The sequence below is a fragment of the Aquarana catesbeiana genome, linkage group LG04 (assembly GCF_042186555.1).
Source record: "Aquarana catesbeiana isolate 2022-GZ linkage group LG04, ASM4218655v1, whole genome shotgun sequence".
Taxonomy (NCBI): Eukaryota; Metazoa; Chordata; class Amphibia; order Anura; family Ranidae; genus Aquarana; species Aquarana catesbeiana.
The window spans coordinates 615,287,115-615,315,103 of NC_133327.1; the positions used below are offsets into that span (position 1 = coordinate 615,287,115).

At 42.6% G+C, this 27,989-nt stretch overlaps 1 protein-coding gene across 3 annotated transcripts in view; it reads right to left on the reverse strand.

Annotated features, from left to right (window-relative positions):
- Positions 1 to 27,989, reverse strand: part of SLX4IP (SLX4 interacting protein) — a 324,078-nt gene that overhangs the window by 295,239 nt on the left and 850 nt on the right. The window contains exons 2-3 of one of the 3 annotated variants that reach the window (XM_073628270.1): positions 17,965 to 18,287; positions 12,660 to 17,671 (exon numbers count right to left, since the gene is read on the reverse strand). The exons of the other annotated variants lie outside the window; for them this stretch is intronic. Coding sequence (XP_073484371.1) covers positions 16,798 to 17,671; positions 17,965 to 18,287 — 1,197 coding nt within the window. The 3' untranslated portion in view covers positions 12,660 to 16,797. Of the gene's footprint in view, positions 1 to 12,659; positions 17,672 to 17,964; positions 18,288 to 27,989 lie in introns of those variants that run through there. 3 annotated transcript variants of the gene reach the window in all.

The following is a 27,989-nucleotide window of genomic DNA, read 5'->3' on the forward strand; positions in this document are numbered from 1 at the left end:
AGAGAAAGTGGTGCTGCATTGGAAGGATCTTCCTGTTCCTACGTCATACATACTGTGAATCCATTAGGGCTGCAACTAACGATTATTTTCATAATCGATTAGTTGGCCAATTATTGTTTCGATTAATCGGTTAATAACATAAAAAAAAAAAAAAAGTGTAAATATAAATAACCAACTATATGGTTAGGGAGAAAAATCTCTAATCCACTCTGAGAATAACAGACAGAAGAGATATACTGTATATTCTTTTAGAGTAGATATACTGTGTAAACTGTTAGAGAAGAGATATACTGTACATACTATTAAAGGGTGAATCTGATAAATATTATCAGACTCAGAGATCAAATGTCTTCCTTCAAAAAAAAAAATTCATTTTAAGAACGTTCATTCGATTTTCTAATCGTTAGTGGGGTCAAATCGATGTTCATTTTCAACCACAGTGACAGGAAAATTTGGAAATAGAAAACTTCTTAGTCAAAGGAATTTTCAGACAGTGTATGTGGTTTTCATTCAGAAATTACATTCATTTTAAAAACAGAATGTTAAAAACAAGTGAAAATTTCAAGCAACATTCTTTCATTCAGCGAATTTACAAAGATTTTTTGTCTGAATATTCTCATCTAAAAATTGATCCGTGTGGCCAGAATAAGGCTCGCTACACGCCTAGGCAGTTTGCTTTTGATCTGTTTCTGCGGTGCTTTTTGCTGTGCGTTTTGATTTTTGCGCACGTGATTTTGTGGCGATTTGCGTTTTTGCATTTTTTTTGGCCAATTTGTTGTTTTAATTAAAAAACACAAATTGCTGCAAAAACGCATTAAATGCTTTTCTGCAGCTTCTCCATTGAAGTATATTAAACCAAAAAAGCACCGTGTTTGCGTTAAAAAAAAAGTCCCTGACCCTTTCCAAATATGCAGCGGCTGAAAAAAGCATAGATGTGAACGTGTCCAATGGGAAACCATGTTAATGAACTGCAGTGCGCTTCTGCAAAAAAGCACCAAAAATCACATAGATGTGAACCAGGTCTAAGACGTTTAGTAACATAATGGGGTTAAAAAAACTAAAATTAGCCCTTTATAGTACAAAAAAAAAAAAGCAGATACTACCGTAAGGGGTTCATTTTTTTACTGTAGAACTGTGAAAGTAACATCTACAGTAGCGATTAATTGCTCTTTTTGTACTATAAAAGGCTCGTTTTAGTTTTTTTTAACCCCATTATGTTACTGGCCGATTAATCGATTATGAAAATAGTACGATTAATTTCATAATCGATTAGTTGTCGATTAACCACTTGACGACCGCCTCACGCCGATGTACGTCGGCAAAGTGGCACGGACAGGCAAAATCATGTACAGGGTACGTGATTTGCCTTCCGCGGGTGGGGGGTCCGATCGGACCCCCCCCCGGTGCCCGAGGCGGTCGTCTTTTGTCCAGCGGCGATCGGTGATGAGGGGGAGACCATCCGTTCGTGGCCCCCCCCTCGCGATCGCCGCCGGCCAATGAAAACACTCCTTTGCTGCTGTATGCTAAACAGCAGCAAAGGAAGTGATGTCATCTCCCCTCGGGTCGGTATTTTCCGTTCCGGCCCGAGGAGAGAAGACATCTATGTGAGTGCACCAACACACACACACACAGTAGAACATGCCAGGCATACAAAACACCCCGATCCCCCCCCCGATCGCCCCCCGATCCCCCCCCAATCACCCCCCCCCCCCCTGTCACAAACTGACACCAGCAGTTTTTTTTTGTTTTTTTTTTTTTTTTTTCTGATTACTGCATAGTGTCAGTTTGTGACAGTTACAGTGTTGGGACAGTGAGTATTACCCCCCTTTAGGTCTAGGGTACCCCCCTAACCCCCCCTAATAAAGTTTTAACCCCTTGATCACCCCCTGTCACCAGTGTCACTAAGCGATCATTTTTCTGATCGCTGTATTAGTGTCGCTGGTGACGCTAGTTAGTGAGGTAAATATTTAGGTTCGCCGTCAGCGTTTTATAGCGTCAGGGACCCCCATATACTACCTAATAAATGTTTTAACCCCTTGATTGCCCCCTAGTTAACCCTTTCACCACTGATCACCGTATAACCGTTACGGATGACGCTGGTTAGTTCGTTTATTTTTTATAGTGTCAGGGCACCCGCCGTTTATTACCAAATAAAGGTTTAGCCCCCTGATCGCCCGGCGGTGATATGCGTCGCCCCAGGCAGCGTCAGATTAGCGCCAGTACCGCTAACACCCACGCATGCAGCATACGCCTCCCTTAGTGGTATAGTATCTGATCGGATCAATATCTGATCCGATCAGATCTATACTAGCGTCCCCAGCAGTTTAGGGTTCCCAAAAACGCAGTGTTAGCGGGATCAGCCCAGATACCTGCTAGCACCTGCGTTTTGTGCCTCCGCCCGGCCCAGCCCACCCAAGTGCAGTATCGATCGATCACTGTCACTTACAAAACACTAAACGCATAACTGCAGCGTTCGCAGAGTCAGGCCTGATCCCTGCGATCGCTAACAGTTTTTTTGGTAGCATTTTGGTGAACTGGCAAGCACCAGCCCCAGGCGTCAGGTTAGCGCCAGTACCGCTAACACCCACGCACGCAGCATACGCCTCCCTTAGTGGTATAGTATCTGAACGGATCAATATCTGATCCGATCAGATCTATACTAGCGTCCCCAGCAGTTTAGGGTTCCCAAAAACGCAGTGTTAGCGGGATCAGCCCAGATACCTGCTAGCACCTGCGTTTTGCCCCTCCGCCCGGCCCAGCCCAGCCCACCCAAGTGCAGTATCGATCGATCACTGACACTTACAAAACACTAAACGCATAACTGCAGCGTTCGCAGAGTCAGGCCTGATCCCTGCGATCGCTAACAGTTTTTTTTGTAGCGTTTTGGTGAACTGGCAAGCACCAGCCCCAGGCAGCGTCAGATTAGCGCCAGTACCGCTAACACCCACGCACGCACCGTACACCTCCCTTAGTGGTATAGTATCTGATCGCATCAATATCTGATCCGATCAGATCTATACTAGCGTCACCAGCAGTTTAGGGTTCCCAAAAACGCAGTGTTAGCGGGATCAGCCCAGATACCTGCTAGCACCTGCGTTTTGCCCCTCCGCCCGGCCCGGCCCAGCCCACCCAAGTGCAGTATCGATCGATCACTGACACTTACAAAACACTAAACGCATAACTGCAGCGTTCGCAGAGTCAGGCCTGATCCCTGCGATCGCTAACGTTTTTTGGTAGCGTTTTGGTGAACTGGCAAGCGCCAGCGGCCTAGTACACCCCGGTCGTAGTCAAACCAGCACTGCAGTAACACTTGGTGACGTGGCGAGTCCCATAAGTGCAGTTCAAGCTGGTGAGGTGGCAAGCACGAGTAGTGTCCCGCTGCCACCAAGAAGACAAACACAGGCCCGTCGTGCCCATAATGCCCTTCCTGCTGCATTCGCCAATCCTAATTGGGAACCCACCGCTTCTGCAGCGCCCGTACTTCCCCCATTCACATCCCCAACCAAATGCAGTCGGCTGCATGAGAGGCATTTTCTTTATGTCCTCCCGAGTACCCCTACCCAACGAACCCCCCAAAAAAGATGTCGTGTCTGCAGCAAGCGCTGATATAGGCGTGACACCCGCTATTATTGTCCCTCCTGTCCTGACAATCCTGGTCTTTGCATTGGTGAATGTTTTGAACGCTACCATTCACTAGTTGAGTATTAGCGTAGGGTACAGCATTGCACAGACTAGGCACACTTTCACAGGGTCTCCCAAGATGCCATCGCATTTTGAGAGACCCGAACCTGGAACCGGTTACCGTTATAAAAGTTAGTTACAAAAAAAGTGTAAAAAAAAAAAAAAATATGAAATAAAAAAAAATAGTTGTTGTTTTATTGTTCTCTCTCTCTCTATTCTCTCTCTCTATTGTTCTGCTCTTTTTTACTGTATTCTATTCTGCAATGTTTTATTGTTATTGTTATTGTTATTATGTTTTATCATGTTTGTTTTTCAGGTGTGTAATTATTTACACTTTACTGTGCTTTATTGTTAACCATTGTTAACCATTTTTTTGTCTTCAGGTACGCCATTCACGACTTTGAGTGGTTATACCAGAATGATGCCTGCAGGTTTAGGTATCATCTTGGTATCATTCTTTTCAGCCAGCGGTCGGCTTTCATGTAAAAGCAATCCTAGCGGCTAATTAGCCTCTAGACTGCTTTTACAAGCCGTGGGAGGGAATGCCCCCCCCCCCCCCACCGTCTTCCGTGTTTTTCTCTGGCTCTCCTGTCTCAACAGGGAACCTGAGAATGCAGCCGGTGATTCAGCCAGCTGACCATAGAGCTGATCAGAGACCAGAGTGGCTCCAAACATCTCTATGGCCTAAGAAACCGGAAGCTACGAGTATTTCATGACTTAGATTTCGCCGGATGTAAATAGCGCCATTGGGAAATTGGGGAAGCATTTTATCACACCGATCTTGGTGTGGTCAGATGCTTTGAGGGCAGAGGAGAGATCTAGGGTCTAATAGACCACAATTTTTTCAAAAAAGAGTACCTGTCACTACCTATTGCTATCATAGGGGATATTTACATTCCCCGAGATAACAATAAAAATGATTAAAAAAAAAAATATGAAAGGAACAGTTTAAAAGTAAGATTAAAAAAGCAAAAAAATAATAAAGAAAAAAAAAAAAAAAAAAAAAAACACCCCTGTCGCCCCCTGCTCTCGCGCTAAGGCGAACGCAAGCGGCGGTCTGTCGTCAAACATAAACAGCAATTGCACCATGCATGTGAGGTATCACCGCGAAGGCCAGATCGAGTGCAGTAATTTTTCCAGTAGACCTCCTCTGTAAATCTAAAGTGGTAACCTGTAAAGGCTTTTGAAGGCTTTTAAACATGTATTTATTTTGTTGCCACTGCACGTTTGTGCGCAATTTTAAAGCATGTCATGTTTGGTATCCATGTACTCGGCCTAAGATCATCTTTTTTATTTCATCAAACATTTGGGCAATATAGCGTGTTTTAGTGCATTAAAATTAAAAAAAGTGTGTTTTTTCCCCAAAAAATGCGTTTGAAAAATCGCTGCGCAATTACTGTGTGAAAAAAAAAAATGAAACACCCACCATTTTAATCTGTAGGGCATTTGCTTTAAAAAAATATATAATGTTTGGGGGTTCAAAGTAATTTTTTTGCAAAAAAAAAAAACTTTTTCATGTAAACAATAAGTGTCAGAAAGGGCTTTGTCTTCAAGTGGTTAGAAGAGTGGGTGATGTGTGACATAAGCTTCTAAATGTTGTGCATAAAATGCCAGGACAGTTCAAAACCCCCCCAAATGACCCCATTTTGGAAAGTAGACACCCCAAGCTATTTGCTGAGAGGCATGTCGAGTCCATGGAATATTTTATATTGCGACACAAGTTGCGGGAAAGAGACAAATTTTTTTTTTTTTTTTTTTTTTTTTGCACAAAGTTGTCACTAAATGATATATTGCTCAAACATGCCATGGAAATATGTGAAATTACACCCCAAAATACATTCTGCTGCTTCTCCTGAGTACGGGGATACCACATGTGTGAGACTTTTTGGGAGCCTAGCCGCGTACGGGACCCCGAAAACCAAGCACCGCCTTCAGGCTTTCTAAGGGCGTGAATTTTTGATTTCACTCTTCACTGCCTATCACAGTTTCGGAGGCCATGGAATGCCCAGGTGGCACAAACCCCCCCCAAATGACCCCATTTTGGAAAGTAGACACCCCAAGCTATTTGCTGAGAGGTATAGTGAGTATTTTGCAGACCTCACTTTTTGTCACAAAGTTTTGAAAATTGAAAAAAGAAAAAAAAAAAATGTTTTTTCTTGTCTTTCTTCATTTTCAAAAACAAATGAGAGCTGCAAAATACTCACCATGCCTTTCAGCAAATAGCTTGGGGTGTCTACTTTCCAAAATGGGGTCATTTGGGGGGGTTTTGTGCCACCTGGGCATTCCATGGCCTCCGAAACTGTGATAGGCAGTAAAGAGTGAAATCAAAAATTTTCACCCTTAGAAATCCTGAAGGCAGTGATTGGTTTTCGGGGTCCAGTACGCGGCTAGGCTCCCAAAAAGTCCCACACATGTGGTATCCCCATACTCAGGAGAAGCAGCTAAATGTATTTTGGGGTGCAATTCCACATATGCCCATGGCCTGTGTGAGCAATATATCATTTAGTGACAACTTTATGAAAAAAAAAAAAAAAAAAAAGTGTCACTTTCCCGCAACTTGTGTCAAAATATAAAATATTCCATGGACTCAATATGCCTCTCAGCAAATAGCTTGGGGTGTCTACTTTCCAAAATGGGGTCATTTTGGGGGGTTTTGTGCCACCTGGGCAATCCATGGCCTCCGAAACTGTGATAGGCAGTGAAGAGTGAAAGCAAAAATTTACACCCTTAGAAATCCTGAAGGCGGTGATTGGTTTTCGGGGCCCCGTACGCGGCTAGGCTCCCAAAAAGTCCCACACATGTGGTATCCCCATACTCAGGAGAAGCAGCTAAATGTATTTTGGGGTGCAATTCCACATAGGCCCATGGCCTGTGTGAGCAATATATCATTTAGTGACGACTTTTTGTAAATATTTTTTTTTTTTTTTTTTTTGTCATTTTTCAATCACTTGGGACAAAAAAAATAAATATTCAATGGGTTCAACATGCCTCTCAGCAATTTCCTTGGGGTGTCTACTTTCCAAAATGGGGTCATTTGGGGGGGGTTTGTACTGCCCTGCCATTTTAGCACCTCAAGAAATGACATAGGCAGTCATAAACTAAAAGCTGTGTAAATTCCAGAAAATGTACCCTAGTTTGTAGACGCTATAACTTTTGCGCAAACCAATAAATATACGCTTATTGACATTTTTTTTACCAAAGACATGTGGCCGAATACATTTTGGCCTAAATGCATGACTAAAATTTAGTTTATTGGATTTTTTTTATAACAAAAAGTAGAAAATATCATTTTTTTTTAAAATTTTCGGTCTTTTTCCGTTTATAGCGCAAAAAATAAAAACCGCAGAGGTGATCAAATACCATCAAAAGAAAGCTCTATTTGTGGGAAGAAAAGGACGCAAATTTCGTTTGGGTACAGCATTGCATGACCGCGCAATTAGCAGTTAAAGCGACGCAGTGCCAAATTGGAAAAAGACCTCTGGTCCTTAGGCAGCATAATGGTCCGGGGCTCAAGTGGTTAATCAATTAGTTGTTTCAGCCCTAGAATCCATGTACCTTCACTGCTCTTTGATTATTTTCCCACCTGTCATCAGGGGCACCTCTGGCATGAGGAAACAATCCCTGTTCTTTCACCAGGATGGCCACCCTCACACAGACACAACGGAGAACAAGGAATAAGTCTGTAACATTGAAAAGAATAATTACAAGTAACCTACAGGCAATATTGAAGACTTCTTGACTTCTTTGGACAGCTTCCACCATACAAGTTTCATTAAAAAAAAAAAAAAAAAAAAAAGGGTTTAGGAGATATTAATTTTCATTGTCAGCTCCCGAATTCTGGAAAAATGAGAGCGACAGTCTTCAGTATGACATCCCCATTTTCCACATTCAGTTTTGGGTTCGTCGGACCTCGATCACATGGGTGAGATAAACACTTTCAGGTTGACAAAGTGGGGTTGATTTACTAAAACCGGGGAGTGCAAAATCTGATGCAGCTCTGCATAGAACCAATCCGCTTCCAGGTTTTTTTTTTTTGTCAAAGCTTCACTGAACAAGCTGAAGTTGGAAGCTGATTGGCTACCATGCACAGCTGCACCAGATTTTGCACACTCCAGTTTTAGTAAATCAGTCCATCTGTGTCAAACTAAGTATGCATCAACCTAATACTGGAAGAAGTCTAAAAAGCAGAAAATGGAACCCCGCTCAGTTTAAACAATTAAATTGCATGGATTCAACAAAGAAGATGAAATATGTTGAGTCCAAAGCACCAATTTATTATCCCTGCTGTGTATTTAAAATACATTTGAAAGTAATATTTTCTATGCATTTGGAAATTTGAGGCAGAGATGTTGGATTTCACCTATTTGGCCAAGAATTGTGAAGCAGTAAAATGAGAGAATCAACTCTCCTATTATCTAAGAATGTAAAGATTGTGACAGAATATCTGTGGCATAAAGTCCTCATACACACGGATGTTTTAAAAAATGGGCTGTAAAGCTAGTAACAATGCTTGGAAAAAAACAGCGTTAAAAACGTGATTTTATTAGCGTTTTGATTTGGCGTCAATGCGCGTGTAACGTCATTTGTAAGCGTTAATATTAAGATGCGTTTAAAAAAAAAAAAAAAAAAAACAAACACATCCCTCTGCTAATTTTCCACTCCCACATTACCCACAACGCCAAGGAAAATGAATAAATAAATAATCAATATCATGTGATGGGGCCATTTTGGTTGTAGAGAAAAAACATCAGTATATCGCTAATGCGCGTTTTTGAGCTTTTTTCCGGCGTCAAAACAGCTCTAATGCTGGAGCCTCAGAACGTGCTGGTCCTTGGTTTTTTTTGGAGCTTAAAAACGACCGTCCCTGTTACAGCTCAAAAACACCGTGGTGTGTATGAGCCCATTGAATAACAGGGAATGGCGTTCTTAGGCCCCTTTCACTCGATCGGACCGTTCAGGTCCGCCTGTCAGTTTTGACAGCGGACCTGAACGGGCGCTCCATTTTAGCCTATGGAGCGACGGATGTCAGCAGAGACATGTCCGCTGACATCCGACCCGGTCTGATCCGCTAAAAGCAGACGGATGGCCCTACGTCCAGGTCCGTCGCTGGCGGATCGGATCTGGTGAGATCTGATGAAAACGGACATGATGTCCGTTTTCATCCGATCCCTCCATAGGCGGCAGCGGCGCCTGACAAGCCCCTCCCCGCTCAGTGAGCAGAGAGGGACCTGTCATCCGCCAACTCAGCAGAGATCAACGGAGAGATCTTCCGCTGAGCCGGCGGACCAAGGCGGGCTCCGTGGAAACAACTAATGTAATTATAATAGTATTATTATACAGGTATTAAATAGCGCCAACAAGCAGAGCTTTACAACATCTATATAATATGATGATATAATAATGATCAGCCTCACTGTAACTGGAAATATGTAGGCAGTAGGCATGGAAACCTTTGTCACTATCAGAAAGTGCTGAAACTTTGCCTTTCAAAACAGCTTGATATTAGGCTGTGACTGCTACAGGTATGTCTGAGCACCATTTTTTGTAGTTACTGACTTTAAGAAAAGAGGTCGTACCATGGCAAGTTGAATACAAAATAGGGCAGATATATTAAGGTAATATTAAACCAAAAAAGTCTTATAAGTTTACACAACATGCAGTCCAGTGTGCTTTTTTCTGCATCAAAAATGCATGGAAAGCAGGTTATATGGTTTCCAATGGCATAGTTCACACCAGTGCAGTCAGTTCCAGGGCTTTCCAGTTCCAAAAAAAAAAAAAAAAGAAGTAGAACATGCTGCATTTTTTCTGTACTGCAACGCAGTAAAACACATCAAAAACGCACCGAAATGCATCAAAAATGCACTGGACCCTAGTATAGGGAAAGAAACAGGAGAAGAAAAAAAAAAAAAAAAAAAGCACCTGGAATGCAACCGGAACTGCATAAAAAAGCACTAGAATGCATCAAAAACGCGCATGCAGAAATGCATCTGGAACGGATCTGGAGTGCGTTTTTGTGGTGTGAACCAGCCCTTAAGGCTTTCTTTCTTTTATTTTAACTTGGTGATCCTGTCAATAAATCTGTTTTACAACAGAACAAGCTCTCCTGCAAATGTAGCAGTTAGGGCTCATGCACACTGCAGCTCAAAGAAGCAGCTCCTACAGGCTTTTGAGCTCTAATTTTTTCTGCCAAGAAACTCCCCTCCATGTTAGCCAATGTGTCCATGCACACTATGGCTTTTTCAGGCGTTTTCAGGCATATTAGGTGGAAAAAAAACCCCACCAAACTCGAAAACGTGCAAAAGTTTGTTCCACCATTTTGTTTTGTTTATTCAGTGGTTCAGAAAATACTATCTACAAGGGTTTGTGAAAAAAATGCTTACGCTCAAAAGTGCTTGAAAGAGCTCAATAAATTTGTGAGAGCACAAAAAAAAAAACAAGCTTTTATAGGCAGAAATATAAGCTCAAACACCTGTAAAAAGCAGCTTTTTTTGAGCTGCAGTGTGCATGAGCCCTTAGACCCCTTTCACACTGGGGCGCTTTGCAGGCAATACAGCGCTAAAAATAGCGTCTGCAAAGCGCCCTGAAAGTGCTGCTGCCCCGAGGGCTTTCACACTGGAGCGGTGCGCTAGCAGGACGGGAAAAAAAGTCCTGCTAGCAGCATCTTTGGAGCGTTGTGTATACCGCTCCTTCACCACTCCCGCAGATTGAAATCAATGGGGCACCGTGGCTATACTGCCGGCAAAGCGCCTCTGAAGAGGCGCTTTGCGGTGGTTTTTAACCCGCCACTAAAACGGCGTTAAAGCGCCGCTAAAAATAGCAATGCTTTACCACCGACACACCTCCCGCCCCAGTGTGAAAGGGGCCTTAGAGTTTTTAGACAAACTATTTACCACCGACAGAGGTGCTTGCAATGGTCAGATTTTAATTATTCATTATTTTTCCAAAAGGAAAAAAAAAGAACTTTTGCTATAATCGCTTGTGTTACTGCAGTGTGAGCTGGAGTTTGGCTTGAATTTGTTAGATGTAGATACACTAACACTCGCCTCCCCCCAGACTGACAATGCTGCTGTCCAAAGGTGACCCTGTGCTCCTCTAATACAGGAGGTGTAGTACTGGTCAGATCACCTGGGGAAAACAGAGGGGAAAAGGCCTAGAAAAAGAAAACTAACCCAGTCAACTCTTCTAGGTAGATTACAATAGATTAAAATTTTTGGTTTAAACTTAAAGTGATTGTTATTTTTATAGAAAAAAAATGAGACTTTACAAACAGGTTATACTTTACCTGCTCTGTGCAGTGGATTTGCACAGAACAGCCCAGATCCTCCTCTTCTTGGGTCCCTCTTTGGTGCTCCCGCCCCCCCCCCTCCTGTCAAGTGCCCCCACAGCAAGCAGCTTGCTGTGGGGGCACCCAAGCCAAATCACAGCTCCCTGTGTCCATTCAGACATAGAGCTGCGGCCTGGCCCGCCCCCTTTCTCTCATAATTGGCTGACTGACTTTGACAGCAGCAAGAGCCAATGTTTCAGCCATTCAGGAGGGAGAGTCTCGGACAGCTGAGACACTGTTGGACATCGTTAGACAGAGAGGGGGCTCAAGGGGGCTGCTGCACACAGAGGGTTGTCTATCTTAATGCATAAAGATAAACAACCTTCTGACTTTAGAACTCCTTTAACCGCTTGGCAACCAGTGCGCAACGATATACATCGGCACAGCTGCACAAATGGGCATACATGTACGTCCCTTTTAAGAAGCAGCATTGTGGGGGTGCGCGCCGCGTGCTCCGTGACCGCGGTTCCCGCAGACTCAATGTCCGCCAGTGTCCCGCGATGGTGTCACGGAGCAGCAGTAAACAAGGCTTTTCCCCATTCTGCCTAGTGACATGACAGATCTACTGCTCCCTGTCATGTCCTAGGTAGCCCACCCCCCCCCCCACCCCAGTTATAATCACTCCCTAGGACACACTTAACCCCTTGATCGCCCCCTAGTGTTAAACCCCTTCCCTGCCAGTGTCATTTACACAGTAATCAGTGCGTTTTTATAGCACTGATATAAATAAATAACAGCGGTCCCAAAATAGTGTCAAAAGCATCTGATGTGTCCGCCATAATGTCGCAGTCACGATAAAAAAAAAAAAAAAAAAAAAAATAAAAAAAAATTAATAATAATAAAAATGCCATAAATCTATCCTCTATTTTGTAGACACTATAACTTTTGCGCAAACCAATCAATAAACGCTTACTGCGGTTTTTTTTTTACCAAAAATATGTAGAATACATCTTGGCCTAAACTGAGGAAAATTATATATATTTTTTTTTTTTTTTCTGGGGATATTTGTTATAGCAAAAAGTAAAAAATATTGTTTTTTTTTTTTTTTTCCAAAATTGTCGTTCTTTTCTTGTTTATATCGCAAAAAATAAAAACCGCAGAGGTGATCGAATACCACCAAAAGAAAGCTCCATTTGGGGGAAGAAAAAAAAAAAAAAAAGAACCTCAGTTTTGTTTTAGTGGAACGTTGCACGATCGTGCAATTGTCAGTTATGCAACGCAGTGCCGTATCACAAAAAGTGCTCTGGTCAGGAAGGAGGTAAATTCTTCTGGGGCTGAAGTGGTTAAAAGGAGTTGAAAATCTTTACTCAAACTGAGTAAAGACGCACTTCAATTATCCAATCATGTGCAGCATAAACAAACAAATAGGAATTTGCTTTTCACATAATTGGATAGAATTAAAATGAATCTTTGCTCAATTTAAGTGAAGTTTCTCAACCAAATCTTCAGTGCAAGCTGACCCAGCAGACAGCTACAGGGGGAAAAATAGCCAAATAGCCAAACTACCATGTGGATTTTACCCTCCAACCATATGCACTGCTTGAAGATGACCTGTAAGGCCAGTTCTGCACAAGTCATCAGATACTTTCCAAAATTGACAATCACACACTTCAGTTAAAATCCAGTTTTTAAAAAAAATAAATAAAAAAGTTCAGACACAAAAAATAAAGTTTTTTTATTTTTTTGGCAACATGAGCGTTTTTATATATACACACAAGTTCACATGTACTCATTAAAAAAATCTATTGTGTAACAAAATAGCGGTGTAAAAAGCCTCACATGGTCTCTGCTATTTTAGGGCAACTTACCTAAAACCATTATGCTGTCCTTAAGCCCTGGTTCACATTGGTGGGATTTGACACGTCAAACCACATGCCAAATCAGCAGCAATTGCACCGTCCTAAATCGGTGCTCCCCGCATTTGCTGCACCGCATCCAAAAGTAGTTTCTGTACTACTTTTGGCGATTTCAGGGTGCGATTTCCATTGACTTCTGTGCAGAAACCTGAACAGATGTCTCTGAAATCGTCCCCGACACCGGGACTGACATGTGGGCATGAAATTCAGCTGAACTCGCACATTTCATTCCCGCACTCAGTGTGAACCTAGGCTAAAGGATAACTGTACTTTGTTCTCTTTGCTCCCTGACCTAAACTCACCCCCCCATCCACCAGAAATGTACACTTATCTGGATCATGTAAATGTGGCCTGTAGGAATCTTAGGCCACTTTCACACGAGGGATCCGTATGTCCGTTTTTCATCCTTCCGTTTTCGGATGAAAAACGGACATCCATGTATCCCTATGGAGCGTCGGATGTCAGCGGTGACATGTCCGCTGACATCCGACCCGCTCCAATCCGAAAAGTGTAACGGAGGAAAACCTACTTTTCCATCCGTTTTCGGATCAGATCGGGTGACGACGGACACTACGGTCCGTCATCATCCGATCCCCCATAGGGGAGAGCGGCGCTCTGACAGGTCCGTAGCTGCACAGTGTGCAGCGATGGACCTGTCATCTTTCTGCTCAGCGGGGAGCAAGCGGGTGTTCACGGGGCGGATCATCACTGATCCGCCCCGTGTGAAAGAGCCCTTAGAGTTTAACTAAAGACTAAACTTTTTTTTTTAGTTTTGGATAGAGCAGAGAGAGAGACTAGACTGTCAGTTTTTATTGCGATCCATGTCCCCATTAGGCAGATTCACCCTCTCTATTTGTCCTGTTTACCATTATCATTGAAAGTGAAAATCCCAAACTTTTGGTTGTGCCCAGAAAAGATAGAGGGGACACTAGTTCTGGTGACCTGGGGGTCCCCAAGGAATTTCCTTAATTTGTAGGGATTTCCTCTCACTTCCTGTTTGGCTATGGGACAGGAAGTGGCGAGAAATCTCGCCAATAGGACACATATGGCGAAAAAAAAAAATCTCACAGGGGTTAAAGCCTTCCCTTACGCTATCCAAAATGAAAAAAATATTTTTGCCTATTGTTCTACCTTAAGCACTTTAATCTGAAATCTTATTTCACTTGGCTGAATCTGTGCAGTAGAAACTCACACTATAAGGACATAAAGTGGCTCCTGTATTAGAAGACAGCCCTACAGGTTTCTACTGCGCAGGCATAGCCAGGAGAAAGATGATAACTTCCCGCAAGCGCACCGCCCCATGGGAAAAGACACACTGAAATGAATGGGAGGTGGTTTTCAGGCACTATTTAGAGGCTTTTCTAGCGCGTAAACTCCTGAAAACCGCCTTAGTGTGAAAGGGGTCTTACTGTCTAATCAACAAGCTGGGGGTGGGGAGGTAACCTAGCTGTGTTTGATTGCAGCATGAAAAAAGTCAGGTCGCCAGCTTAGCTTTGCTATCTGAAAGGACATAAATATAAGTAATTTGGTAGATGAGACAGTTCCTATCCCAGTATGCATTTTGATAGTGTATTTAGCTATTTGCACAGGATTCAGCTTTAAAGGGGGTGTAAACCTTCGTGTTTTTTCACCTTAATGCATTAAAGTGAAAAAACACCTGGCAGTGACCGGCCCCCCAGCACCCACTGTTTTAATTACCTGAGCCCTGGAATTTCACAAGCTGGAGACGCATTCTTCCTCTTCCCGGGGTTCTCGGCTCTTGATTGGATAGATTGATAGCAGCGCAACCATTGGCTCCCGCTGCTGTCAATCAAATCCAATGACGCGGGCGCGGCCGAGTCCGGCATTCGTGTCTATGGACCCAAATGCTGGACTCAGGAGAGCGATTCTCCTAGGGGGTTATCTGATGTGGGGAGGAGCCACCGAGGGACCCCAGAAGTGGATGTTCGGGGCCACTCTGTGCACAGTGGAGGTAAGTATGATATGTTTGTAAAGGCTCGTTTTTTAAATTTTTTTTTAAACAATCACTTTAAGGGCTCATGCACACTGGACATATTTGGACGTTTTTACAGCTGTTTTTGGCTTCAGATGTTTTTTCATACAGTCAAACTCTCCAGCATGTTATACTATGTATCCATGCACACATAGGCTTTTATCAACTGTTTTTGGCTGGGGCGTTTTTTGGCTGTAAAAAAAACCCCAAAACTAGTGGGTTCTGAGAGGTGTTTTTAAGCTGTAAAAACGCTCAACTCCTAAAAATGCTGATAAAACGCTCAAAAACGGGGCTCACCAGTTTTTGATCCATTGAAAGCGCTAAAAAACGCTATTGCAAAAACTTTAAAAACTCACTGCAAAGCTACTGGTATTTTTAAAACGTTAATGTAACGTCCAGTGTGCATGAGGCCTAAAGGGTTAAAGTTCACCTTTTCCAGAAAATAGCCTATGTAGTCAGGGGGTCCCATTAGATATAAAAAAAATCTGTGCAGCTTTGTAAAATGATCATTACATTTGTTTTACCTGTAGGCCATTTGGGGTCTGCTCAGAGGCCTAGCTAAAAAAAAAAAACTCCCAGTTAGCAACCCCTATGGCCTTCCTTGATGCTAGGATGTGAAAACCATTGTTTTTCGTGCAGTGTTGGGCATGTGCAGCCAACAGTTTTCATGTCCTAGCAACAAGTCAGGACATGGAGGTTGCTAACTAGGAGTTTTTTTTAGCTAGGCTTCTAAGGGGACCCAAATGGCCTACAAGTAAAACAATAAAATTATACAAAATTGCACAGATCTCTACCGGGGCCCCTTGACTGCGTAGGTTATTTTCTGCAAATTAAAAGTACCTAAAGGGCAGATGCAGCCTAAGGCTTTTCAAACAAATATTTAGCTAATGGAAAGTTTTCCCTTTTGGGTTAGTGTTTTGTACTTCAAAACAGCTTATGTGGCCATACACGTCCATGAGAATGCAAAGGAATGCTAAATCAGGGCAACTGCATCTTCAATGAATTCTGAACAACCGTTTGAACAAATTCTGAACAAACCCATGTCAAAAGCAAGTTGCATTTACCCATGTCCTAAACATTAGAAAGAGTCAGAAATACTGCAGGGGGTTGGGAGCAAATGATATACAATATTTACAATAACTACTAAGAATAGAAATGACAAGGGTCGCCCAAAATTATATTTCAGCTACAGATGGATTGTGGGAACACAAGTTACCCCTGGTTTCTTATATTTTTTTGGGACTCTTGGTTCTGTTCCCACCCACAATGGAATTTGGAGTGTCCTCACTCCTCCTGTATTCTTGATTCTATAAAACAAATTAAAAAATCTATCAAAGAGTGGGACTTCAGTTAAACAGACCCTGTCACCAACCTAAAAAGGCCAGGTAAAAGTGCATAAAAATTAAGTGCTTATTTGCAGTGTTTTTTTTTCCCCATAATTATTTATTATATTTTTTTCCCCATTTGTAGTGTGCCTTTGAACTTGCTAGCAAATTTGACTTCTTTAGTAAGAATCTGTTCCCTAGCACAGCCCCCTCCCTCCTTACATGTTACAGCCTCTCCTCTTGTGTCCAATTACTGTCTGTGCTGGCCCAGCACCCTAACCTTTTATGTAGCTAATACAAAAAAGTGTCATTGGATGACAACTCTTAGTCTGGCAGGGCTGCTGACATCACATCAAAAATAGAGACACCCAGAAGTAGTCTCAAGGCTTTTGGATGTCTGCACAAGGGAGGCTTTTACAAAAAAAAAAAAGAACATGCATAAAAAACATTAAATGCACATCCTTTGGGAAGATTGTTGCTAAGACGAATGGTCTAGCAACAGGGTCCCTTTGCTGGCCACAGTAGCTGTGCAGATCCGAGAGAACTCTGCATAGTAGATGTCACCACTGGGAGTTCCTAATATATTAAAAAATGAAAAGTTATAGGCTGATGGAACTTTTAAACTTTGCTGTACTGCCAGGGAAGTTCACCAGCAGGTGACATAAAATATTTAGCAAATTTTTCTCTTATATTTGCAGCATGATCAGGATATCGCACAGCAGGCCACTCCAAATCCTCCATATTATGATCCAGCAAGTCATCGGAATAGCCCTCCCTTTGTAGTACAAAGTTGTGAAGAGAACATGCACTCTTTACTATCATGTCCACATGTGAAGGCTTCAGCTGTATAGTGCTCTGAAATATCCTCCATTTATTCGCTAGAATTCCAAAAGCGCATTCCACTTGACGTCGCGCACAGCTCAGTCTGTAGTTGAAGATTTTCCCATTCAAATCCAGCCCTCTCTTAGGATAAGGCTTCATTATGTTGTTGCTTAAGCTGAAGGCCTCATCAGCGACAAACACAAATGGCAGCGGATCCCCGCCTTCTTCTATGGGCCTTGGGCTTGGAATATTAAATTTGCCCTCAAGAATTTTCCTCCCCATTGGAGAAGTGCGAAATATTTTTGAATCCCCAACAGTTCTATATGCTCCAACATCGACAGCCACAAAATTGTGTGCACTGTCCACTATGGCCATTAGCACAATGGAGAAATCATTTTTATACCTGGAACTCTCCGAGCCATTTTTCGGTGGCATTTTAATTCTTATGCGTTTTCCATCCAAAGCACCAACACAGTTAGGGAAATGGCAAGTGCTCTTAAATCCTTCACTGATGGCTCTCCATTTTTCTTCTGTGGGCTCAGGAGTCACTTGATTTCTTAACAAGCTCCAGATGGCTGCACAGGTTTCATGGACAATCTTGCAAATTGTCATTTTGCCAAGAAGGAAATGAAAATGAAGTGAAGCAAATGTGTCCCCTGTAGCAAGATATCTGGAAGGGAAAAAAAAAAAAAAGAAGAAGAAAAAAAAAGTCAATTATTGTAGATTCCAAATGTTTGCCCTTATTCACTTCAGGTACCCAATAATAATATTCATGACTTGTGCATTTGTGGAATTCTTGGGAGACTAAAACAACAATTCATAGTCCACAAAAAGTGGCAAATTAACACAGTAAAAAATAAGGATCTGTCCGACTCATGAGCAACAGTCATTATTTAAATAAATAATAATAATAATAATAAATATATCAAACAAAGAATAATATTTGAAACATTTTACACTTACCGCAATGTCACCAGTAATCTCTCTTCTGGAGAAATGCTAGCTCTCATGTTCGTAGATGCTCTGGTCAGCTGAGGTCTAACAACTTCCAAAAGTTCATCAAAGGTAGTGACACTCATCCGAGCATACTCATGGAATTTCTCTGGATACTTTCGGAGCTCAAGATACACAGTGTGGAAGTGACCCTTGCTTAGCCGCTGGGAGATCAATGGATGAACCCAATATAATCGGCGTCTCTTCTTCTCCCTCAGACGTCTTCTCTTGTCAATCAGAATCTTCACAGTGAGAAGATTAATCATGAGACTCATCCACGTATAGAAATCCATCTCCAACAAAAACAGAGACAGAGCCACACATCCTTAGACAATACACCAACAGGTCTCAGCATCAATAACAAAACACTTCCTGTTAACAATAAACCTACTTTTTCATCATTAGATAAAGTGTCAAAGCAGAATAGGCCTCCTTCACATGGCCATTCAGCTGCATACACCAGATTCTTATGTCAGAAATAAGTTCCTGAAAATAGCAGCTGCTCAGCCTGTACAAAGTAATGACAGGCTGACAGCAGCCGTAACAGTTTGAATGTAGACACACGAGGCGGTTACCTGCAGTTAGGGACAGATGTCCGAGCCTAGACACATCTAACTACATCCAGACTCGGACACCCATCCCTAACCACAGATAAACGTTTGGTGTGCGACCTACCTATGAACAGCCATGGACGCTGTAAACTTATAAATACTTTGTGCAGGCGGAGTGTCTGTGGTTATTTGCTTGGCCTGGCATTCAAAGTTCAAAAATCTGCTGATTCTTGTTGTCGAAATTTGGTGTGTGCAGCAAAACATCCATGTGAAAGTGGCCCTAGATGGATAATTTAATACTTGCAGTGACAAATTTTGCCAAAAACTAAAAATAGCGATGAAAAAGTTTTTCAGTCAGAATAAAAAAAAAAAAAAAAAGGTACTTTTTCAGTTAAAGTGAGATGAAGATACGGATTAGATCTGTAGTAAGAAAGTACCCACCCACATGCCCCTTTAAAATATGATGTACAGTAATTTTCAATATTATATGAAATAAAAGTTTGTTTATGAATTTTATGCATGATACATTTTATATCTCTTGGAATCATCCAAGATCAGTTTTAACCAGTCTCATACCTCGGGCTTGCTACGTATAGCCAAACACACTTCATCAAGTACATACATAGCACTCACCCTCTTCTTCCTTCCTCTCATATCTTTTTGGATAGAATTGCAGGCACTGAAGTGGCTGAAGACGAATATGGAGCTTCCAGAATAGTGTTTTTAAAAAAGATATAATGTAACACATTTAATTTATTCATGGAGGATGGGATAAACAGCTCAATCTCTGTATTTGCAGACGATACTAAGCTAAAAAGGGCAATAAGTTCTCTGCAGGATGTGGAAACCTTGCAAGAAGATCTGAACAAATGAATGGGGTGGGCAACTACATGGCAAATGAGGTTTGAGATAATGCATTTACGTGGGGGTCCTAGTACATGACATGCTAAGCAATGGCATGCAATGCAAAGCTGCTGCAAGCAAAGCAAACAGAATATTGGCATGCATTAAAAGGGGATTAACTCCAGAGATAAAATAATTCTCCCACTCTACAAGACTCTGGTCCGGCCACACCTAGAGTATGCTGTCCAGTTCTGGGCACCAGTCCTCAGGAAGGATGTGCTAGAACTGGAGAGAGTCCAGAGAAGGGCAACAAAACTAATAAAGGGACTGGAGGACCTTCGTTATGAGGAAAGGTTAAGAGCACTGAACTTGTTCTCTCTGGAGAAGAGACGCTTGAGAGGGGATATGATTTCAATATACAAATACCGTACTAGTGACCCTACAATAGGGATAAAAAAAACTTTTCTGCGAAAGGGAATTTAATAAGACACTAAAACTAAAAGAAAAGCGGTTTATCCTTAAACTGCGTAGAGGGTTCTTTACTGTAAGAGTGGTTAGGATGTGGAATTCTCTTTCACAGGTGGTGGTTTCAGCAGGAAGCGTAAATAATTTAAAAAACAATTAGATAAGCACCTGAACGACCGCAACATACAGGGATATACAATGTAATACTGACATATATTCACACACATAGGTTGGACTTGATGGACTTGTGTCTTTTTCCAACCTCGCCTACTATGTAACAGTTACATTGTATTTGCTTTAACTCATTTATACAAAAGGTCAAAAGGGGTGGCCTATGATCCGCATATGATGTTAGTTAAAGAAGAACTCCCGCAACTGTATTTCTTAACTGCTCATTTTTGTCAAGGGGATTGGAGAGTCGAGATATCCTCCCCTGATCCTCCAATCCCCCCAGCGCAGGACTGGACCCTGCTGCTCCTGCCCACCCCCGTGGTCTTGTGCGGTGCACCACTGGATGTGGAGAAACAACTTTTTCCAGAGCATCAAAAAGGCCCTGTGTTCACCTCTAAACAAAATGAGCAGTTAACAGCCCCACTGCATGGAAAAAAAAATGCCTGGAGTTCTGCTTTAAAGCAATCTTACAAGTAAAAAAAAAAACTTTTTTTCTTTAATAAAAGGTGTACTCTCCTTTAAACTCTTTATTAACCCTTATTTAACCTTAATCTGTCCAAATTAATTTATTTCCCTCCTTCTAGTCACTTTTTTAGTATTATTTTAATATTTAGAAAAGCTTTGTTTGGCTTTTAGTTTTTTTTTTTTTTCTGTTAATGTTTTAGTGTGACATTAAATAAAATGTGCAAAAAAAGCTTTTACTTCACTTGTAAACAATTTTGCAATGCTTTTCACCAGAATAGCAATTTCAGTGTCCTTATAAATGGAACAAAATGCAAGATGATCCCTTTAAATGTTTGAGAGTGGGTTGTTGGGGTGCAAATCCTGGTATTAAATTCTGGCCATTTTTAGGGCTAAATAAACAAACTACTGAGAAAAAAAAAAAAACTCAGGGAGGTGGGAAATGCAAAAACAAATTATTCAAAGAATACCGTGCAACGAGGAGAGAGTCTTTTCATGAGGAATGGAGGAAACATTGAAAATAAACCAATCCTTTAAATAACCTAATTGGGGGATGCCTTGAATTTGTATGTGGTGTTATGGAACATTATGACTTTTACAGACAGTCTCTGTGACAGCGTACACTAGCAGTGCAAATGTAGAATTGATTTTTTTTTTTTTCCTCTTGTAAAATTTGCTTGGCCTAAACCCAGCAGCAGTACCACAAACTGATTCATTTCAGTTTGAATAAAAGGCTTTTTTCCCCAGGTAGTTTTGGCAGGGACACATGCTTTTTTTTTTTATCAAGCCGTATTGAGCCTGCTATGACCAGCAGATGAAAATTTGTCAGGAGTTTGCTGTCCCTGTTCTTGCTGATGCAAGAGTGTCGCTCCACCAGCCCATTTTGATCAAACTCAGTAGAAACTGAGAGACCACAGAGTACAGCAGTGTAAAATTGCCCATCAACAGGTCTTTTAATTTGCCATTTAATTTGCCATTATGCACAATGAAATTAAGAAAAACACAGGTTGGCGCTTCACTACAAGAATTAAGGAAACTGCAGGAGACACAGTAGCATATAAATGGCCAGCAGCAGGACAGTTGCCATCAGGAGTAATAGGCCTAACTGGTGTATGTCTAACTTTTATTGTATCTATGTGGACGGGAGGTTAGGGTGAATGTAATTGATATATTGTGCAGCATTTTGCTGCAAAGAAAGCAAAGGCAGCTTGAAGAACAAATGGACTTAGGACTTAAAACTTAAAAAAGCCCTGTCAACATAAATTTAAAAAAGTAACACCTCTGAAACCAAAGGCCACCTTATTAAGGGAAGCCTTGCTGCAAATTTTTTTTAAAAAAAAGCAGTTTAACTTAAAATAAAGGCCCTACCAACATAAAAAAAAAAAATAACGAATATACCCCAAATAAATGAAAACCACAAAATAGCGATAATGAATCTCATTGTGCACTACACCCAAGGCCTCAATACTGTTGTTCAGACTATTGGGAAACAGCAACAATGCCAAAAAACATATGTAGTCTGAGCCTAGCTTAAAAGAGAAGTATGGCCAAAGTTTATTTGCTCCAGAAGCATAGCAGAGAGTGGTCAATAAGAACTGAGCAATCAGTGCTCATGTAAATCGCTCATTTCTCAGTCTTAAGCCTCGTACACATGATCAGATTTTCAGATGAACGTTCGTCCGTTTTTTGTTGCATGCTAGTCTCATGTCAAAAGTGAAGAGGTTACTCACCATGCGAAAATTCTCGTACGACAGATTTCAACTTCAGAAGTAAGGTAATGTGTTGAATAGTTTTGTATGTAATCTTTTGTTACAGAGCATGCGAAGTCTCGCTCTTGAGATTTTTTTAGGACGAAGACCATACTAATTAAACGGAAAATCGGACATTCTGTTCACATCCGACAAAAATTTTATAGTCTGCACATCCAGCTTTTGTCGTACGAAAAATCGGAATCGGTTGTCAAAAGCACTGTACTAACGATCCGAAAATTGGTAGATCGTTCGTCGGAAGAAATTTTACTTCTGATTTTCATAACCTGTGTACAAGCCTTTAGAGCTGACGTGTGACAGATGCTGCAGCATAGAGGCAAGTATGAATTTTTTTTTTTTTTTAAACTGTCAACTTCTTTTTTAAAAGCTATGTTATGCTATGCTATGTTTGAGTGCTAATATGTACTGCAAATACTGAACAGTGCAATGCACTGTAGCATAAACATTCAGAAATTAGAACACCACATAATGGAGCTACACTCACTAAAGAGCTACCCCATGTACTTTACTGTAAAGGGACAGCTTTAATTTCTCACATGGTAGGTGATTGCAACTGTGCCCCAATAAAGCTACATGTTTCAGGCACTGACAGTAAACCTAGTGGTGTCTGAATTTGGGGAGACCTGGTTCAGGAATTTGACCTTACAGCTCTGGGCTCAATAGTCAGAGGCCCTAACCCTAAACCATCTTATTTCTAACCATATTCATGATAAATCCCATAAAATAATGAATGCATTAGTAAAGAGACTGCTATGTTGTGTCTGTGAAATAAAATTTAACAAAGCATATACTACATCATGCAAGGGGCCAGTGATGTGATGCACTCATACAAGACCAACAGCAATACTATTAAATCAGCAGAGTATACATACACTCACCAGCCACTTTATTGGGTATGCCTGTTCAATTGCTTGGTAACACAAATTGCTAATCAGCCAATCACATGGCAGCAACGCAGTGCATCAAGATGTGGTGAAGACGACTTGCTGACGTTCAAACCGAGCATCAGAATTGGGAAGAAAGGGGATTTAAGTGACTTTGAACGTGGCATGGTTGTTGGTGCCAGATAGGCTGGTCTGAGTATTTCAAAAACTGCTGATCTACTGGGATTTTCACACAGAACCATCTCTAAGGTTTACAGAGAATGGTCCGAAAAAGAGAAAATATCCAGTGAAGGGCAGTTGTGTGGACAAAAATGCCTTGTTGATGTCAGAGGAGAATGGGCAGACTGGCTTAAGATGATAGAAAGGCAACAGTAACTCAAATAACCGCTCCTTACAACCAAGGTATACAGAATACCATCTCTGAACGCACAACACATCGAACCTTGAAGCAGATGGGCTACAGCAACAGAAGACCACACTGGGTGCCACTCCTGTCAGCCAAGAACAGGAACTGAGGCTACAATTCGCACAGGTTCACCAAAATTGGACAATAGAAGATTGGAAAAACATTGCATGATCTGATGAGTCTCGATTTCAGCTGTAACATTCAGATGGTTGGGTTAGAATTTGGCGTAAACAACATAAAAGCATGGATCCAACATGCCTTATATTAACAGTTCAGGCTGGTGGTGGTGTAATGGTGTGGGGGATATTTTCTTGCAAACTTTGGGCCCCTTAGTACCAATTAAACATCGTTTAAATGCCACGGCCTACCTGAGTATTGTTGCTGACCATGTCCATCCCTTTATGACTACGGTGTACCCATCTTCTGATGGCTCCTTCCAGCAGGATAATGCACCATGTCACAAAGTTCAAATCATCTCACCACTGGTTTCTTGAACATGACAATGAGGTCACTGTACTCCAATGGCCTCCACAGTCACCAGATCTCAATCCAATAGAGCACCTTTGGGATGTGGTGGAACGGGAGATTCGCATCATGTATGTGCAGCCGACAAATCTGCAGCAAATGTGTGATGCTATCATGTCACTATGGACCAAAATAGCATGCAAGCTCAGCTAAACTCGCACAATTTCATTCCCGCATGTCAGTCCGACTTTGGGGTGCGATTTCTGAGACATCTGTACAGATATCTACTGAAATCGCACCCAAAGCCGCCAAAAGTAGTACAGAAACTACTTTTGGGAATCGATGCGGCATTGCACCGATTCGGATGGTGCCATTGCCGGCAATAGTCGCCGATTTGGCATGTGATTTGACATGTCAAATCGCATCAACGTGAACCAGGGCTTAATGTGATATCCATCTTCACAATCATTTCATCTCATGCATTTTCCTCCGGATTTCCTGTCCCAGGAACCAGACACATTTGCCCGTTCTTCATCTGTATGTGCCTGGTCCCCTCATCACCCCCCTCAAGTTATCAGTGTTACTGTGCTGATGTAAAGCGTGAAGGGTAACATGGACAGAATTAGTAAAATGTTGCTATGATCTGCCCGCCTGCCCAGTCCCGGATCTGCCTCCTTTTTGGCCTGTTTTGCTTCTAATGTGTAATCAGAAATCCACCTCCCACAACTCTGCCTGAGGATAGGAACATGGTGCCTTGGTATAACATGAGGCTGTTACCCAGATACTCCTCAGTGAATCCAAGCATGGCTGCATAATCCACAACCCCTAGAATAGATGATATCACACACTGATACTGTAAACAACATTTATCATTTTTGTAGATTTTTTTTTTTTTTTAATCAAAACAAAACTTATACGAGTTGAATTTGTGTACAGGCAATAGAGAACAATGGTAGATAAGAAGGCAGGCATCCTGTGGTCCTAGCTTCTCCCCCTGCCAAGTGCCTCCATAGCAAGATGCTTGCTATGGGGGGGCACTCAGTGTGTCCATTGACACACACAGCACGGCTCAGCCCTGCTCCCCCCCTCACTGGCTGTGACTGACAGCACCAGGAGCCAATGGCTCCAGCTACTGCCTCTCTGTCCAATGAGGGAGAGATGCAGGAGAGCTTCTGCTCTCATGCACATTGCTGGATCAAGATTGGACGCAGGCAAGTATGTAAGGGAGGTTGGGGAAGTTGGGGGCTGCTTGAAGAAGGTTTTTTACTTTAATGCATTAAGCCTTGTACCTTTAGAATTGCTCTCTATGGAGCCGATTCACATATCTCCATTGCGGCTGTGGAGCGGCTTGCACAGAAACGCTGTGCGTCTTGGCTCCGTTTCAGGGCCAAATTCAGGCAAAAATTCGGCCCCGATTCGACCCTGAAACGGAGAACAAGGACGCACTGAACCCTTGCTGCGAGCCGCCTCTATGGGAAGTGTGAGCACAGCTTGAGTATTAGCACAAACCAATGCCAAAAAACAAATGTACATGCATTTTTCACTGCATGTGTGTGTACCTACCTCTGTGTCTCTATACCCCCTGGGTGTACCTACCTCTGTGTCTCTATACCCCCTGGGTGTACCTACCTCTGTGTCTCTATACCCCCTGGGTGTACCTACCTCTGTGTCTCTATACCCCCTGGGTGTACCTACCTCTGTGTCTCTATACCCCCTGGGTGTACCTACCTCTGTGTCTCTATACCCCCTGGGTGTACCTACCTCTGTGTCTCTATACCCCCTGGGTGTACCTACCTCTGTGTCTCTATACCCCCTGGGTGTACCTACCTCTGTGTCTCTATACCCCCTGGGTGTACCTACCTCTGTGTCTCTATACCCCCCATGTGTGTACCTACCTCTGTGTCTCTATACCCCCTGGGTGTACCTACCTCTGTGTCTCTATACCCCCTGGGTGTACCTACCTCTGTGTCTCTATACCCCCTGGGTGTACCTACCTCTGTGTCTCTATACCCCCCATGTGTGTACCTACCTCTGTGTCTCTATACCCCCCCATGTGTCTACATACCTCTGTGTCTGTATACCCCCCATGTGTCTACATACCTCTGTGTCTGTATACCCCCCATGTGTCTACATACCTCTGTGCCTGTATACCCCCTCATGTGTCTACATACCTCTGTGTCTGTATACCCCCCATGTGTCTATATACCTCTGTGTCTGTATACCCCCCCCCATGTGTCTACATACCTCTGTCTGTATACCCCCCCCATGTGTGTACATACCTCTGTGTCTGTATACCCCCCCCCCCCATGTGTGTACATACCTCTGTGTCTGTATACCCCCCCATGTGTGTACATACCTCTGTGTCTGTATACCCCCCCATGTGTCTACATACCTCTGTGTCTGTATACCCCCCCATGTGTCTACATACCTCTGTGTCTGTATACCCCCCCATGTGTCTACATACCTCTGTGTCTGTATACCCCCGCCTGTGTGTACATACCTCTGTGTCTGTATACCCCCGCCTGTGTGTACATACAGTATCTCACAAAAATGAGTACACCCCTCACATTTTTTTAAATATTTTATTATATCTTTTCATGTGACAACACTGAAGAAATGACACTTTGCTACAATATAAAGTAGTGAGTGTACAGCTTGTATAACAGTGTAAATTTGCTGTCCCCTCAAAATAACTCAAACACAGCCATTGATGTCTGAACCGCTGGCAACAAAAGTGAGTACACCCCTAAGTGAAAATGTCCAAACTGGGCCCAATTAGCCATTTTCCGTCACTAGTTTCATGTAACTTGTTAGTGTTACAAGGTCTCAGATGTGAATGGGGAGCAGGTGTGTTAAATTTGGTGTTATCGCTCTCACTCTCTCATACTGGTCACTGGAAGTTCAACATGGCACCTCATGGCAAAGAACTCTCTGAGGATCTGAAAAAAAGAATTGTTGCTCTACATAAAGTTGGCCTATGCTAAAAGAAGCTTGCCAAGACACTGAAACTGAGCTGAAGCATGGTGGCTGAGACCATATAGCGGTTTAACAGGACAGGTTCCAATCAGAATAGGCCTTGCCATGGTTGACCAAATAAGTTGAGTGCACGTGCTCAGCATCATATCCAGAGGTTGTCTTTGGGAAATAGATGTATGAGTGCTGCCAGCATTGCTGCAGAGGTTGAAGGGGTGGGGGGTCTGCCTGTCATTGCTCATACCACACGCCGCACACTGCATCAAATTGGTCTGCATGGCTGTTGTCCCAGAAGGAAGCCACTTCCAAAGATGATGCACAAGAAAGCCCGCAAAAAGTTTGCTGAAGACAAGCAGACTAAGGACATGGATTACTGAACCATTTCCTGTGGTCTGATGAGACCAAGATAAACTTATTTGGTTCAGATGGCGTCAAGCGTGTGTGGCGGCAACCAGGTGAGGAGTACAATGAATTGTGTGTCTTGCCTACAGTCAAGCATGGTGGTGGGAGTGTCATGGTCTGAGGCTTCATGAGTGCTGTCGGCACCGGAGAGCTACAGTTCATTGAGGGAACCAGGAATGCCAACATGTACTGTGACATACTGAAGCAGAGCATGATCCCCTCCCTTCAGAGACTGGGCCGCAGGGCAGTATTCCAACATAATAACGACCCCAAACACACCACCAAGACGAACACTACCCTCAGCTTCTTTAGCAAGGCAAAGGTGATGGACTGGCCAAGCATGTCTCCAGACCTAAACCCTATTGAGCATCTGTGGGGCATCCTAAAACGGAAGGCGGAAGGTGGAGGAGCGCAAGGTCTCCACCATCCACCAGCTTAGTGATGTCGTCATAGAGGAGTGGAAGAGGACTCCAATGGCAACCTGTGAAGCTCTGGTGAACTCCATGCCCAAGAGGGTTAAGGCAGTGCTGGAAAATAATGGTGGCCACACAAAATATTGACACTTTGGGCCCAGTTTGGACATTTTCACTTAGGGGTGTACAAA